We start from the raw sequence: 15316 nt of genomic DNA on the forward strand, positions 1-15316 counted from the left end.
TGCTGACGCACACATCCACACAGAGAGCTTCGCACATTCAATGGAGTTGCTGTGACGCGCCGCGTGCGCAGGGATGCTCATGCGTTCATGAGCCATTGCCAAAATCGACCACAAAACTTCGTCCTTGTGTGTGCCCTCCTCTTCTCTGATGAGCTCCAATACGTTTCGCAACGGCCTCGCTGCGCGCGGAAAGAAGACGAAGACCAAAAGACACACCCCACGCACGCACGGCGGACAGGAAGTGACAGAGGAGGGAGAGGGAGGGGGAGGGGCGCATCTGCCGTCTCTGCGCTGTAGCAGATTGACACACACACACACACACACGCAGATACACACACGATCCAGTCGCAACGAAGAGGCACAAGAGAGAGAAAAAAACAGCAACAAGATGAATAAAAACAAAGGAGATGCTTGAGCGGAGATTTGTGACGCGCGTGTGTGAGTCTGTGCCTGCCTGTCGCCTGAATGGATACAGGTCCCCAGTCGGTGGAGAGGAGGACACCTTCCTCTATTACAGAGGTGCTTCCTCTCACTTTTTCTCTCGCGCCCCCACCGAGGCGCGCACAGACACGCTCACAGAACGCCACCACAAAGACGCTCCACTCGCGACGCAACAGGCGGAAGCAAATATCAGAGAGATTGAGAGGAAGGGTAAAGGATCAAGGCAGCGGCGTACACAGCGCTGTCCGGGCAATCACACACAGCCACACAGACACACACACACACACACACACACACACGGGGAGGGAGGGAGGGAGGGAGGGAGAGAGAGGCAGGCGCCTTTGCGCCACGTACAGGAGCACGGAAAGACGGAATATATAAAAGAAAGACGTAGGAAGAAAGCAGCATGTGTGTGCGCGCACACACATACACACAAGATACGATTAGACCCACGTCGGTGCGCCCAATGACTATCAGAAGAAGATGAAGAGACAAGATGAACACCGCAGACAACGGGCTCACAGGAGGAGGAGGAGGAGGACGCAGTGGAGAGAGGTAGGGGGGGGGGACGGGGAGGGGCGGTGACGAGAATGAGCGTGTGTATGTGTCTGCGCCATCAGTGTTCTTCTTACGCTTAGGAAGCGGGCAGGAAGCTGCTGCTGCTGCTGCTGGTGGTGGCGGTGGTGCTGGTGGTGGTGAGAGCGACCATCGCCGTTACAAAGTGTGTACCGCCGTACACTTGCGTGCCCCCTCCTCTGCCCGCTTGCAACGCATAAGCTCCAGCACTCACGAAGATACACATTCTGCTTAGTTGAAGAGATCGGCGAAGGGGTCCCTCTTGGCTGTCGCCCGGGCCGTGGGTGGCTGGCTTGTTTCCGGCTGCTGGCTCGGCTGCTGGCCCGGCACAGGGGCCAGAAAGTTCGTGAATGGCTGCTGCTGCTGCTGCGGAGGAGGAGGAGGAGGAGCGTAGTTGTTCGCGTTGCTAACGCCGTATCCCCACGAGGCCTGCTGCTGGTTCTGAGGCTGTTGCATTGGGTACCCGCCACCCCCCATCACAGGCGCTCCACTACCCCAGCCGCCCATCGCCATCTGCTGTGGCGCTTGGCCATAGGTGCTCATCATTGGGTACGACGGGTGTAGCTGCGGCGCCGAAGTACTGAAGAGATCACTGGCGCTGAATGCGTCCTTCTCCGGCGGCTGATGAGTCGCGGGCGGAGCTGAGGGACTCATGACAGGCGGGGCCTGAGAAGTTGGGAACACTGTCGGCGACGCACTGGCAAAGAGGTCGTCAAAGACGTCCCTCTCGGCCCCGTTGTTCGCCCTGGTGGGTGCCGGCGCCGCGCTGCTCTCCTGAGGCTCCATTGGCGGGGAGTCTCGGAGACCGGCCGCCGCCTTGGCGCGCCTCCACGCTTCCTGCTGCTCCATGATGATCTGATGACGGCACTCCGCCACCGCGGGGTCGTCGTCCGCTGGGTCGCCGCCGAGGACTATCATTGCTTCCTGCACCGCATCGCTGTCGACGACAGCGTTATCTCTGCCGTTTCCGCGGTCATCGGGGGGTTGATGTCTGTTGACGTGGCCGTAGACGCGTTCTTGGCCGCTGAGGCCGCGGCTGTCCAGTTGCTCGTGCCCGGGCTCGTTGTACGAGACTGGCGGTGCCTTCGGCGGTGGGGCGCGCCCCAGAACCTTCACGTCCTGCTCCTCCCACCCTTCCGGCCACTCGGTCTTGGTGAAGCAGAAGGTGCCGAGGTGACGGCTGCAGTCCTCGTCGAAGCGCATGTAGTTGGTTAGCGCGAAGACATCCCAGCGGGAGCACGGGTCGGGGTCCAGCAGGTGCTCGGCCATGACCCGCAGCGACGTTGTGTAGGAAGTCATCGCTTGCGAGGGGAAAGTGACAACCCAGTTCTCCTTGCCAATGGTGGTGCTTGGGTCGAAGGGGAGACACAGGTACATCATGTAGTAGAGCAGCACGCCCATTGCCCACATGTCTGTCTTCTCGCAGATGCGCTTCTTGCTCCACGGGTCCGCCATCTCCGGCGCGCGGAAGGCTGGGTTTGTGTGCATCTGAATATCTGCAATCGCCATGTTCGCCTCCTCGCGGGTTTCGCACTGGTACGCCTCCGTGGTGGCGTTGCCGAAGTTTGTCAGCTTGTACGCGGTGGGGCCGGCGTGCTTGTTGTTGATGAGGATGTTCTCGGGGCGGATGTCGCGGTGCGTGATGGGCGGCTGCTGCGCGTGCAGGTACCCGACAGCGCTCGTCACAGCGAACATGACATGGCAAATCTCGGCCTCGGTCAGCCGGGTTCCGGGGCCGGTGCCGGCGCTGCTGCGGATGCGGCGGTAAAGGTTGTTGGAGCAGTATTCCATCGCGATGCTGACGCCGAGGCGTCCCTCACTGCGCGAGATTTCGCTGTGGTACACGCGCACAATATTCTTGTCCTCTATGTGAGAGACGATATCGACCTCCTTGTGCGCCTCCGTGACCTGGTCCACCCCGAAGAATGATCGCTTCAGGGCCAGATGCCGCGGGAACTCGGGCAGGTGGTTCGTGTTCTCCACCAGGTACACGTACGAGCTGCCGCCCTCGCCGTATTTCGTGGAGCGCTGACGGCCTACCATGTAGGGCGGCGGCACGTCGCTGATCTTCTGCAGGACGCGAAACGGGCGGCCCACGAGGATAATCGACTCGCTGCCGTCGCCGTGGTACTGCTGCACCTTGTTCTTGGCAGAGAATCCTTTGTCCCTGCGGTGGCCGCCACCGCTGCGAAGAGAGCCGCCGAGGAAGTTCATCGTGACGCCTGCGTCTCTTCTTGAGCGTTCCCCCGTCCCCTTGTCGGACTTCGCAGAAGGGCGTGCGCGTGTGCGTGAGGGGGGGGAGGGGGACAGAGTGCGACGATAGAAAAGTGCGAGGACGGGGTTGGATTGCTGATGGGTGCGGGTGCGCGACTATATATATATATAGATATGTCTGTGCCTCACGTGTATGTGTGTGTGGAGGCGGGAGCTTGAACGTCGCTCCCTTGGATGTTGACCGCGGTGGTGATGCTGGTACTGCTGCGTTGGCTGTTGCGATGTGTGTATGTGCGTGGAGTAGTAGGTTCTGTGGAGAGGCAAGGGTGCGGAGAAGAGAACAACTACAAGAAAAGAACTGAGGGGAAAGTAAGGGGGCGGCAGGCGGGGTGAAGGAGGGCAAGGGGTGAAGCTTCGACGGTGAGGCACGAGGGAGGGGAGAGAGAACGAAACAGAGGCGCGTGTGGGTTGAAAAGCGGTGCGCACAAAGGGCTGTCACCGCTTCGAGGCGAAGCACGCCAGCCGAGCAGGAATGAGGAAGCGAAAACGAAAAGACGCAGAGGGTGGAGAGACGCTGGGGCAGCAAACCGGCGTCGAGCACGCCCCTTCTTTCTCCAGCCGTTGATGGCCGGCGCCTTTGTTGTGCTCTCTCTCTCTCTGTGCTTGCTGTTTCATTCTGCGTTTCCACCGGCGCATCCCCACCCACGCCGTGGCAGGGAGGCGGAGATGGATCGCCCGTACGCTGGGCGACGGCGACAGGGCGAGCGAGTGAGAGGAGCCGACACAGGAGCTCTCACGGATGGGAACACCCGTATTGGCGCACATATATGCATGTTTATGAGCTGTGTGCGCGTGTGTGTATGTGCGTTGCTCCTCCCCCTCCTCCCTGTCTATCGTGTGTACACTGCCCCTCCCCTGAACGACTAGTGGCTACACGTGGGGGAGGAGCAGATATGGGTTGGGGAGGGGTACGACCGGCCCAATACACGGGTGCCGGGCAACAAGCACCACTACTAACACCACTCACCGCATCTTCTGTCGCCCTCCTTCGCTCATGCCTCCCTCGCGCATATGCACGCGCATACTTGCGGGGCCAAGACGGCTGTTGAGGGAGGGTCGGGGGAGACGAGAGGAGGTGATGAATACTCAAGGCGCATCAGTCCGTGGGAAGTGATAGCGGCCCGACACTCTGCTTGGCCGCGCTGAAGCCTCTTCGCTGTCCTCCTCGTCGCCCCCGCGCCCTCCTTCCCCCCTGACTCGGCCTACGCGCATGGCTCCTGCGTGGGCTGACGCTGCTGAGTCGTGCGGGGCATGGTATATGTAAGGCGACCCATGCGCTCGCTGAGACTGCGGCGGACGAGTAAGACGGGAGCCGACAGCGGCGGCGGCGTCAGCAGTGGGGGTGGGGGTGGTCGCCGTCGCAGGAGGGGCGAAAAAGCCGCGCATCGAGGATCGACCGCGCTCCACGTCGGTTTCCGGCTCCGGCACCTTTTCGATTTCCTCACGGCCCCCACCTTCCTCCGTCCCACTCGCAGCGGCCGTGCCTGCGCGGTACATGTCGCTCTCAATGCTCACCTGGGGACGGTAGAACGCCGGCGCCGTTGCACGCATGCCGCTGCTCGACGACGGCGCCACTCCGGTCGCGCTACCACCACCTCCTGGTGTCCGCATCGCAGAGCCAGAGCTGCTCATCCCCATGGTGCTGCCGGAATGACCCCCCTCTTCAGTTCCGGTATGCACGTCAGCATAAAGCACTCGCTGCGGGTAGCCACTGACAGAGGATGGGGTTGGTGCGCTCCCACCATGGGTGGGAGCGCTGCTGCGCTGTCTGGCGGTGTAGCCAAGGTTGACATGCGGTGGTGCAGCGGCACCGCTTGCTGCCGCTGCGCCGTAAGGCATGCCGACGCTACTCCTGGCGATTCCGCCAACCACCGGGCCGGCAAAGTCAGTGGTCACGGTGGCGGCCGTGGCCAGGGAGGCATGGAAGGCACCTCCGCCTGCGCCTCCTGATCCGACCGACGGGGCACCACCGTAAGTGTCGTTTCCACTGGCCTGAAGGTGACCGAGCGCAGCGGGTGCTGCACGCGCGTAGTGGCCACCACCGCCGCTCCCGGGGCTCCCACCGCTGCTGCTGCCCACAACAGTGGAAGACTTGTAGGCGGCCCGTAGAAGTGACTCGGCGGCGTTGAGCTCGGCAATGTCTTCGGCAGTGCCGAGGTCTAGCCGTGTGCCGTGCCGGCTCAACATGATTGGCCGCTTTCGGCTTGTGGTCTTGTGCTTAAATGCTGTGAGCTGCGGAGGATGGGATCGGGGTGGGTGGTTGGGGGTGAGCTCCGGCGGGGACGCTGCGAATCGAGTGCCTCCTCTGAGCTACAAGGGATCTCGCTTCAATACGGTGCCTCTATGTGTGGGTATGTCTTGTGCGTTGCATGTACCACCTGTACTTCAGCTGACGGAAAGAAGACGGGTGGTTGTGGTGAGAGGTGGTTGTGTTGGGAGGCACATGACAATCCGACAGCGACGCGCGTGTACAGAGAACACTGGGGAGTACACGTGAGAAGGACGTTCGCGTGGGCTAGAGCGGGCACGGATGCAAGCGTGCGCGTTCACGGGTGAGAGGCTGTCTGCTCATCACTTTCTCCGCATGGCTCTTCCCTTCGAGGACCCTCTCTCACCTCTGCGCATGCGCGTGCTGAGGAGAGAGCGAGGCAGCTCGAGCGGTACACGCCAGAGCGGCGCGCGCCTCTACGTAAGTGTGTGCGCGCACGCGTGGGGGAGTCCTGTACGTGGGCGTTGCTGCACGGATGATACCTCCTTGCTCTCCTCCTCGTCTCTCCCTCATGCATTGGAACAGAGGATGATGGCATGTTGAGACCTGTGATGCACACGTGAAACACAGACGCACCCCACGCACAGCCGCTGACGCCAACGCTGCACGCCATCGGCGTACCAAAACGAATACAAAAGGAGTACGTTAAGCACACGCACGCACGCACACACACACACACACGAGCGGTATCCTGCTCCAGCCTAGAAGTGTGTGTCGTCCAAGCCAGCACTGCCACTCGCTGACGACGGCCGACCGCTGATGCCCGCCGTTGGGCTCGCCGCTGCCTTGGCGGACTCGCTGCGCTCCGGGCGCAGCGCCGAGGTACCGCTACCGCTACTGCCATTTAGCGACCCATCCAGGAGGACAGAGGCGTGCAGGATTTGGGGTGCTGCCGACGACCCCGGCAGCCGGGGCAGTGCGCTGCCGCCGCTAATGCCAGACGCCGCCGCAGCCGCCCCCAGGGCCACGCTCGGTGTCACCTCTGTGTGAACGGGCTGCTGCGCAAGGTAGCGACTCTGGAGCGTGTTTTCGGCGTACGCAAACGTTTCTTCCACGAAGCGGGTATGCGGCCCGCCATAGGCAAACTTGAAGCCCTCATCGCTGGCGAGCAGTGCGTGCGCGCGCTGCCGCTCCGGCAGCCACGCCACTCGCACGTTGGGGTTGGCCATGGACGGACGTGACTTGCGTAGGTACGTGAGTGGGGCCTCCTCGCGCGTTTGATGCGCCGAGCTCAGCAACTCCACCCACTGTGCCGCACGCTGCACGTAGGCAGGCCTGTCTTTTGCCATGAGGTCCTTCGAGTTGCGCCGGAAGCGAGCGAGGCGCAGCACCGCGGCGGGGTCGATGTCTGGGAATGCCACCTTCAGCCATGCGACAGCCGCAGCGCCATTGGTGTCCGCGCCTGTCTTGGCCGGGTCCGTCAGCGGCAGGCCGCGCGCGTCCGTCCAGGCAGCACCCTCCTGCATGGTCTCGAGGTACCGTGCGTACACCGCGACGGCCACCTGCGGCGCCACAACCACCACGTTCTGCGATAGCGCCATACCGTCGAGCGCGTCCTGCTGCACGTGCACGGTCTTCCCCTCCTTGAGGGCCTGCTGCATGACGTGGCCGAGGCGCACGTGCAGGTCACAGTCGACCAGCTTGTTCTCCACGAGGTAGTCGTACACAGTGCGCGCCTCTTCGCCGGCGTTGCTGTCCAGCAGGTACTCCAGCGCCAGACTCGCGATGCGGTAGCGCCAGATCACGTCCACCTCTGCCCTTACAACTACGTTCTCGTAGTGGCGACCCACCATAACGTTGTACACCCACATCACCCGCACGCGGTGCTTGGCGCGGATGGCGCAGCGCAGCATGTTGTGCAGCACCTCCCCGTCTCGCGCGACGTAGAAGAGCCGCGAGTTGCCGTCTTCAAAGATGGCGATCGCGTCCGCCAGCTTCGCGCCAGGGACGCAGGCGGCCGTCAGCGCGCGGTACACATCCACCGGCGGCACCGACGTCACGCGCCGGTACTCCTCGCACGCCGCCTTCAGCTGACCTCGACGAGCGAGGCGAATAATGCGCTGCATGAGCGGCACCTCGTGCACGGAGACCGGCACTGGGCCGTTGCGCTGCAGTTTTGTCGAGCGACGGAAGTAGTTGTCTTCCTGGAAGAATGGGCCGCGACGCAGCCAGCGGTAGATGCGAGAGCGGCAGTCCAGCGTGGCTGCATTGAGACCGACACGGTTCGGGTCCTCCACGGTGATGTTGTCGTGATCCACCACCGCGGGCTTCTGCAGCCGCCCAATGTACGGGTCGTAGGAGTGGATGAGGTCGTGGGTGACGCGGTGGCCGTTACGGGCACTCATCAACGAGACTGGCGTCACGAGCGCCTTCGACCCGAGCGAGATATCTGGCATGAACTTCTCCAGCTCGTGCTTTGGGATAATGCTGACAGTGCTGTCTTCCAGCGTATGTGTTTTCTTGGTGCTGTAGCCGCTGTTATAGTTACCAGGCCCGGTGCGGTAGCGACCCGTGCCCCAGAGCTGCGCCATGTCGTCGGCGGCAAGGTTCTCGCGACCGAAGCGGCTCGGCTGCCACGGCACACGCGCACGCGGGACGTAGCGCAGCACCGACATCACCGAAGGGTGCCCCGTCGCCCGCCCCTTTGTAAAGACGCCGATCACAGACATGGTGCTACGAGAAAGAAATTACAGAGAGAAGAGGAGGGTGGGTGGGATACCTGCTCAAGAACAGCAGAACCAGTGACACACCTGTAGATGTATGTATGCGCGTAGAGTGAGATGCCGATGGATGATGGTTCGCGTGCGACCACAGGGAGGCGTGTGTGCGTGTGTGTGTGTGTGTGTGTGGTGAGCGCAGCACCGCGTGCACGCACGCATACATGAAGGGAGAGAGCAGGTCCGAAGGGTAGGCGTGGAAGAAACGACGGTGGAAAACAGAAGAGCTTGATGTCAGCCACTGCACGTGCGTGCGTCCTTGGCTGAGTGCGTGTGTATGTGTGTGTCGCCTATTTTCCCTCTCTACGCCATAGCAGTGCGGACGAGGAGCGAGTGAGGAAGAGGCCCGCGCACGTACACAAACACACCCGGGAAGGGGCCGCTGAGGGTGGGCGGGCGGCGCCTCCACATCCACCGTGGCCGCTCCCCTTTTTCCCACCTCTCACTCTCTCTTTCTCGCACACTGTGCGTGTACCTGTTCATCTCGTGTCCGCGCACAAAAGGCGGTAACAGTGCGCCAAGGCACGTTCCCACACGAATGACGTGAGGCGCAGCGAGAGGCCCCCGCCCCACTACCAAAGAAAGAAGTAGGCGACGCATCGAAAGGGGAGACGGATCAGTAACGCATACCCACCCACACAGGCGACGGCTCTGCATGAGGGCTGAGGAGACAAGAGAGTGAGATGACCCGTCAGCCATCTGACGCGAACCGCGCAAAGAACTCCTGCTGCGTTGGCAGCGCACCATAAAGGTCTGGGGAGGCGGTCGCCGCCCCTGTCGCGCCGGTGCCGCCGGTGGTGATACCATCGCCAACGGCGTCTCCTTGACCGTGTGCTACGCGTCTCGTCGCGGACGGGGCGAAGGCCAAGGGTCCTGGTACGCGCTGGCGCTCCTCTTCTTGCTGCTTGTGCCGCAGCGTGGTGGAGGCGCTCACAGCCTCCTCTGCTTCCCCGGCGTTGAGCCGCGCTTGGAACTGCTGCAGAAGTGGGTCGTTGCGCAGGTCATAGCCAGCGCTGTTCGAGGACAACGGGTGCTGCTGCTGCCGCTGAGCCTCTGCCTGGGCGTCTCCCTCGTCCGCTGCCGCAAAGGCGTCAAAGTAAGTCTTGTGCAGGGCAGCCTCTTCCTTGGCGACTGCGGCGCAGAGGGACAGCGTGGTGGACTGCTGCTGCTGTGCACTGCTGTCGTGCAGCTGCGTGTCGTGTTGCAGCGGAGACATGGGCGTGAACAGCGCGGGCACCAGTTCCACGGCCGGAGGAGGCGCCGCGGCTCCGCTACTGGCAACAGGTTGCTCTGTCAGGAGTACCTTCTTCACGCGTCCTTGCCGGCCACTGAACACGCTGACACTGGTCGTGGCGCCAGGCGCGTTTTGGTCTGCCCGTGGCGCGCTTGTCTGCTGCACTGCTTCCGCGATACGCGAGTTGTAAAGGAGCTGATACGGCAGATCAGTTGCCCTGTAGTGCGGCGGTGCTGCTTCCACGGCGGCGGGTTTTGCAGGCTTCGCTGCGCTGTCTCTCACGGCAGAGCGGAAGAAGTAGCGAGTCGGGTAGGCAAAGTTGCCGTACACGTCTCGCCACTGGGCCTTGTAGAGGTGGTGCCGCAGCTGATCGACTGGGCTGTGCTCGAGGAAGTACACGTCCTCTTCCATCGGCGACCCGCCCGTTGCTCCAGCGCCACGACCGGCGGCTTTCCGAGACGGCCCCAGGCAACGCTGCAGCGCTTGCTGCCGTTTGCTCATGCTCTGCGCCACAGCCGTCGCCATACGCGAGCGCGACGCCGCCGGAACATCGACCACGGCACCAAGCAGAGCCGCGACGGTTTGTGTGGCGACTTCGAGCACCGCCGCCGCAGAGCCCTCCATGGCGGCGTCGGCGCTCTTGATGCACTGCGACGCGAATTCGCGAACAGGCGCCTCCGTCGCTGACTCCTGCAACGCGAGATGACGCAGATGACCGAGCAGGTTCGTGTAGTACACTGCGTGCGTCCAGTGCGCGCTATCGATGCACACAGTCGAGAAGAGCGCGGTGAGGGACGCCGTCCCGTCAGCACCGGCCTCGCCGCCGTTGGCGCCGAGAGTTTCCAGCGCCGCTACTAGGGCAGCACGGAGACGTCGTTGTTGCTGCTGCTGCGGTGGTGCAGAGACGTTGCCGCCGTCGCGTTGACGCAGAAGCTGCGTCACGCTGTGCGGCATAAACTGTGGTGGGCACAGTAGGAGTGCCTGTGCCACAGCGTCCACCACCGTCCCTGCCTCTGCCTCGCCATGGTCATCTCCATGCAAATTTGGGGGCGGTGGGGCGTTCGCAGCCACCGCCATCGGCCGCAGGAGCACAGAGTTGAGAGGAATGACGTCGAGGGTGCGACTCAACTCTCGCTGCGCCTCGTCCGCCTGCGCCTCATTCACGGCTAGCACGAGGGAGCTGGAGCGCATCACGAGCCACCACCACCGCCGTACCGCCGCCGCGCGACACCGCCATGACGAGTCGGGTACTTCTTTGAGCGCTGCGGTAGACGGCGCCGCGGCGTTTGTGGCTGCGTGCGCGGCTTCCTGGGACAGCGCCCGGGTCGCACAGGCCAGCGGCAGTCGAGCCAGTGCCTCCGCCACAGCCCAGCTGCCCGGCAGAGACCTGGACTCGGCTACACCGTTGGCGTGCCCCTTGTCGCCTCCGCTGCTGCCACGCGCCAAGACGGCCGTGATGTGCTGCAAGCTGTGCCGCAGCGAGGCGCCCAGCGTTCCATCGAAGACGAACTGCTGAATGCCTTGACTTGCCGCCAGCGCCTCTACGGCGAGTGTCGCCAGGCGGAGCAAGTGAGTCACATCAACGTCGAGCACGTCGGCAACGTGCGTGGCACCGGCGCCGGTCAGCTGCATCGACTTTGCAGAGCCGGAAGAAGAGGAGGGGGAGTCGTAGGCGAGCTCGCTCGCGGCTGGGGCGTAGACGCTCCGCAGCCACTCCATCATCTGTGGCCGCTCCTTCAGTCGCAGTCGTGCGGCGGTGCTAGACTCTGCCTGCCGCATAAGCTTCTTGAACCACTTAGCCTCGCATGTTGTAGCCGCCGCCTGCTGGAGCGTGGACGGGTTGCTGTACCGGGCGTACTGCAGCTGCAGCTGCCGCAGCAGTTGGTTGCGCGCAACGAGGCAGAGATAGTTGCCGTGCTGGAGGTGGAGTTCTCCCGTGCCGCCCACCGATATCGGCGATGCTCGTGGAACCACTTGCAAAGGCGCGCAGTGCAGCAGGGAGGCGCACATCTGCACGGCAGCACCACTGACGTGCAGCACGTAGAGCGCACACCCACGCTGGAGAAGGAGCACTGGGCTTGGTGCTGCCGCTGCTGAAGTAGCGTTCTCGTAGTTCACCGCGTCTTCCCCTGGCCACGCCGGCGACCACACCCACAGTGCTAGCGGCACCGAGGCGTAGGTCGACGCCGGATGCGCCAACGTGTCCACCCAAGCCCTATACCGGCGCAGTAGTGGTAAGCTGCACGCCGTGCTACCACGCCCACGCAGAGGGGATGCCGGCGCAGAGCTGGGCACCATTCCCCCGCTGGAGGTGGCGTCGCACCGACTGCCTTCGCTCTGCTCCGCCTGGATGTTTACCGCGGCCGTCACGCGCAGCAGCTCATCCCAGCGGCGGCACAGCCGCACTTTCACCGGCAGCAGCGACGCTGATACGCGTGCGACCCCGCGGCGTCCTGGCAGCGGGAACGTCGCCAACGCCACGCCGAAGCGGCGTGACACGACTGCGACCTGCAGGGCTGGATCATCATGGTCGCTCACCGTCACCGCGCTCAGCTGCACGGACGTCAGCAACGAGCAGCCCAGGGACTCAGCGGTGCTGTCTGCCTTCCATCCGTTCATCTCCGCTGCGGCGTGCGGGACCAGGCAGAGGTACTGGCGATCCTCTCCGACAGCGCCGCCGTGCCCGCCAGTGAGGAGCGTCCTTTTCATGACTCGTTCGCTGCTGGGGCGGCTGGCAAAGTTGTACGTGTCGTCCATCACGCCACCCGCCTCGGTGTTGCCGCCGCCGCTGCTGCTGCTGCTCACTGTCTCCACCGTGGCGAGCACCAACACCTTGCGGTCAGCGTAGTACAGGAACAGCCGCGCCACCACGACGGGGTCGACGTCGAGGAGGACGTCTTCGACAGACTTGTACGGCGCTAATGCTACTGCTGCGGACGCCGACGCCACACCAGTTACTGCGTTCGCCAAGACACTGCTGAGGGCAAAGACTTGGGATGGGTTTGCGAGTAACAGGTCGTCCATATGCACCAGCTCTGGCGGCCGCCAGCGCAGCTCCTGTGTGTCCGCGGCGATGTAGTACGCCTGCATGGTGAGCTGCACCGGCTGCTGCTGTGGCGGTGGTGCTGTCGCTGCGGACTTCGCGGTCGACGTTGAAGCCGCCTCCGGAAGCGGTGCCCACAGGCCCCACACACAAGGGACCACGCCGTCGTTGCTTAGCTGGAAGGAGCAGCTCAGTAGCTGCTTCGAGGGCGTTGCAGACGACGACTGGAAAACCTCGAAATCGAACTGAGGTATGGGCAGTGGCTGGACCTGCGTGTGCCGCACCGCTTGCAGGAGGGCGTGCTTGAGCTCGCTGGTGGGCGCGACAGCGGCGCCAGCAAGGCTGCCCAGCCCGTCACCATCTGGGCTTCGGCGCGCTAGCTCGTACAGAGAACGCAGCGCATGCTTGTCTGCGGGCAGGCATATCATAGCAGCACGTAGGCGCGCCGCGCGACCGGCGCATTCGCTACCCGCCGCATCCTCGACGACGCCATCGATGTAGAGAAGGCCGGCGATGAGGAAGGGGTAGTCTGCGTAGGCGCTCTCGGCCCGGCTGCCGACAAAGTAGAAGCCGTGCTCGAGCCGACACAGCGCCGGCATGGCGGAGTCGCACAGCAGTCGAGCAACGTTCACGTTCACGCTCTCCTGCTCATGATGGAGCGGCAGACCCGGCCGGGCAGCGGTGGATGTAGACGTGAGGGAGGGCTGCGGGGTTAGGCACAGACGCACGCAGATGCAGCGACTGCTGATGGTTTCGGTGTCTGCCAACAGTGAGAGATGGAGGACGTCACTGCCTGCGCTGGTGTCGTCCTCAGCGTCCGCATCTTTTCCGCCCGCAGCAGCGCTGCCTCCAATGGGCAGAGGCCGAGCAAGCCCTGTGAGACGGGAGAAGATTAGGGTGTGCGGGTCCTCACCGTGGTTGGGCGGCAAGGGAGGGGCAAAGACGCCGCTTAGTATGGCACTGCGTCCCCACAGCGGCAGCACGTCAGGCCACTGCACGCATGACAACCCCGCAGCACCACCACCATCAGCGGCTGTGGCAGAGCCACCTGAGCGGTCCTTAGCCGGTGACGATGGGGTGAGCCAACAGTTCTCCGCGCCTGCTGCGCTGCCCACATCCACTCCAGCACCGCAGCCGGTCAGACGCGTCACCGTGCGTGGCGGCAGGAGGCGGCGACTGCGCACTGATGGCACATCCATGCTGGCCGAGATAAGGTCGTTGCACGACAGCTCCACGAGCACCCGGTCGCTCTGTAGAGCGAAGAGGGTGTCAGGAGACCCCAGCCATGTCCACGCACGTAGGAATGTGACGTGCGGCACTGGTAATGCGGACGAGGACGTCGCTGCGGACATGGACGGCGCCGTGTAGAAGGCACGATCCGCGGCTATGACGTCACCACGGTCCGCGCTGCTCACGCCTGCCGTTGCGGCGACGGCCCGCGTACACAGGAGTTGCAGTCGCGTCGGGGTCACGAGGAGAATCTGCACATTATGGCATATCCACTTGCATGAGGAGGACGAGTGACCTGCGCCGTGGCACGGCACCAGGACAGCGGCGGAGGGAACGAATTGGGCATCGATCACTGGCTGCTGCTGCCGGGACGCTGCTGCCTGCGCCGAGGAGCTGCTACTGCAGCTGCGAAAGCGGTCGCGGGGTACGCTGGCAGCGGAGAGGAAGATCAGCTGCGCCTTCTTCGGGGTCGCCTCCCCACCGTCGCCGTCGACGGCATACACCTGCACTTCCGACTGGTTCAGCAGCAGTAGCAGCAGAGGCGCCAACGGATGGGCGCGGATGCTCAGCGCCCCTGCAGAAGCAGTCGCCGATGCGGTGTTGCTGCCGCGATGCTTGCTCGTCGGATGCGGCTTGCCTTTTGAGACCGCCTGGATCACGTATGCGCCACCGCCGGCGATGAGTGCCTTGGTAGTAGATGCTGCCAGCGGCTTTGTGCAACCGAGATGGAGCACGTAGACAGCCGGCTCGTTGCAACGTTGGTACATGCTCCTCTCCGGTCCACCACCACCACTGAAGAGGTGGCGACCGCGGCTCGCCGCCTGCTCGGTGGCGGCCTTCACGGCACTGCGACGTGCCACTGTCAGGTACATCAGCGCCCCGTACGTCTCCGCCTGCGTGACGATGAACTGCGGGCTCAGAGGTGAGGCGGGGGCCTTGGAAGGCGAGCTGCTGCTGCCGCTGGTGGAGCCGCCACCAGCCCAGTGCAGGAAAACAACTTCTGTTTTGACATCCACCACATAGACGTCGTTGGCGCTCGTGATGACGTAGAGAAGATGACGCGCAGTCGACGGTGACGAATACGGCTGCAGTCGTTGCACCACCTCGCGCAGGAGATCCTCCTCACGCCCGCGCAGGAAGCCGCAGTGTACGATGGAGCAGCCGGCACTCGCGGTGTTGAAAGACATCACCTTGACGGGATACTCAGGCGGGGCGAGCGTCACCGGTGGGGTCCCAGCACCGCCGCCATTCGCCCTGCTGCCGCTGTTGCTCCGCATTGCGGCATCAGTGGCGGTATCCAGCCGGAGCTGGGCCTGCCGCGCCGCATCCATTTCCACGAACCACGAGAGGGCATCTGTTTTGGCGGTGTAGAAGCAGACCTCGCCGGAGCTGAGGCCGACCACTTGAATGGGCTCGATTGGGTGCAGGCCGACGCTGGTGATGAAGGCATTGGGGGCAGCGGTGGCACGGGTTGGAATTTGTGAGGGGAGCGCCGGCGCCGACGCTGAGGGAGACACGGAGAGGACGACCAT

The 15316-nt window shown here is 63.6% G+C and overlaps 3 protein-coding genes across 3 annotated transcripts; all 3 read right to left on the reverse strand.

Moving 5' to 3' along the window:
* Positions 1–1248: 1248 nt before the first annotated feature.
* LINJ_15_0810 (putative protein kinase) lies at positions 1249–3231 on the reverse strand (the record flags this gene model as incomplete). Its single annotated transcript, XM_001464377.1, has 1 exon — positions 1249–3231. The coding sequence occupies one exon, from the start codon at positions 3229–3231 to the stop codon at positions 1249–1251; it is 1983 nt and encodes a 660-aa protein (XP_001464414.1).
* A 3030-nt stretch (positions 3232–6261) lies between these two features.
* Positions 6262–8229, reverse strand: LINJ_15_0820 (conserved hypothetical protein; the record flags this gene model as incomplete). Its single annotated transcript, XM_001464378.1, has 1 exon — positions 6262–8229. One exon carries the CDS (start codon positions 8227–8229, stop codon positions 6262–6264), a length of 1968 nt encoding a protein of 655 aa, XP_001464415.1.
* A 739-nt stretch (positions 8230–8968) lies between these two features.
* Positions 8969–15316, reverse strand: LINJ_15_0830 (hypothetical protein, unknown function; the record flags this gene model as incomplete). The annotated part of the gene is made up of 1 exon (XM_001464379.1): positions 8969–15316. The coding sequence occupies one exon, from the start codon at positions 15314–15316 to the stop codon at positions 8969–8971; it is 6348 nt and encodes a 2115-aa protein (XP_001464416.1).

The sequence above is a fragment of the Leishmania infantum genome, chromosome 15 (assembly GCF_000002875.2).
Source record: "Leishmania infantum JPCM5 genome chromosome 15".
Taxonomy (NCBI): Eukaryota; Euglenozoa; class Kinetoplastea; order Trypanosomatida; family Trypanosomatidae; genus Leishmania; species Leishmania infantum.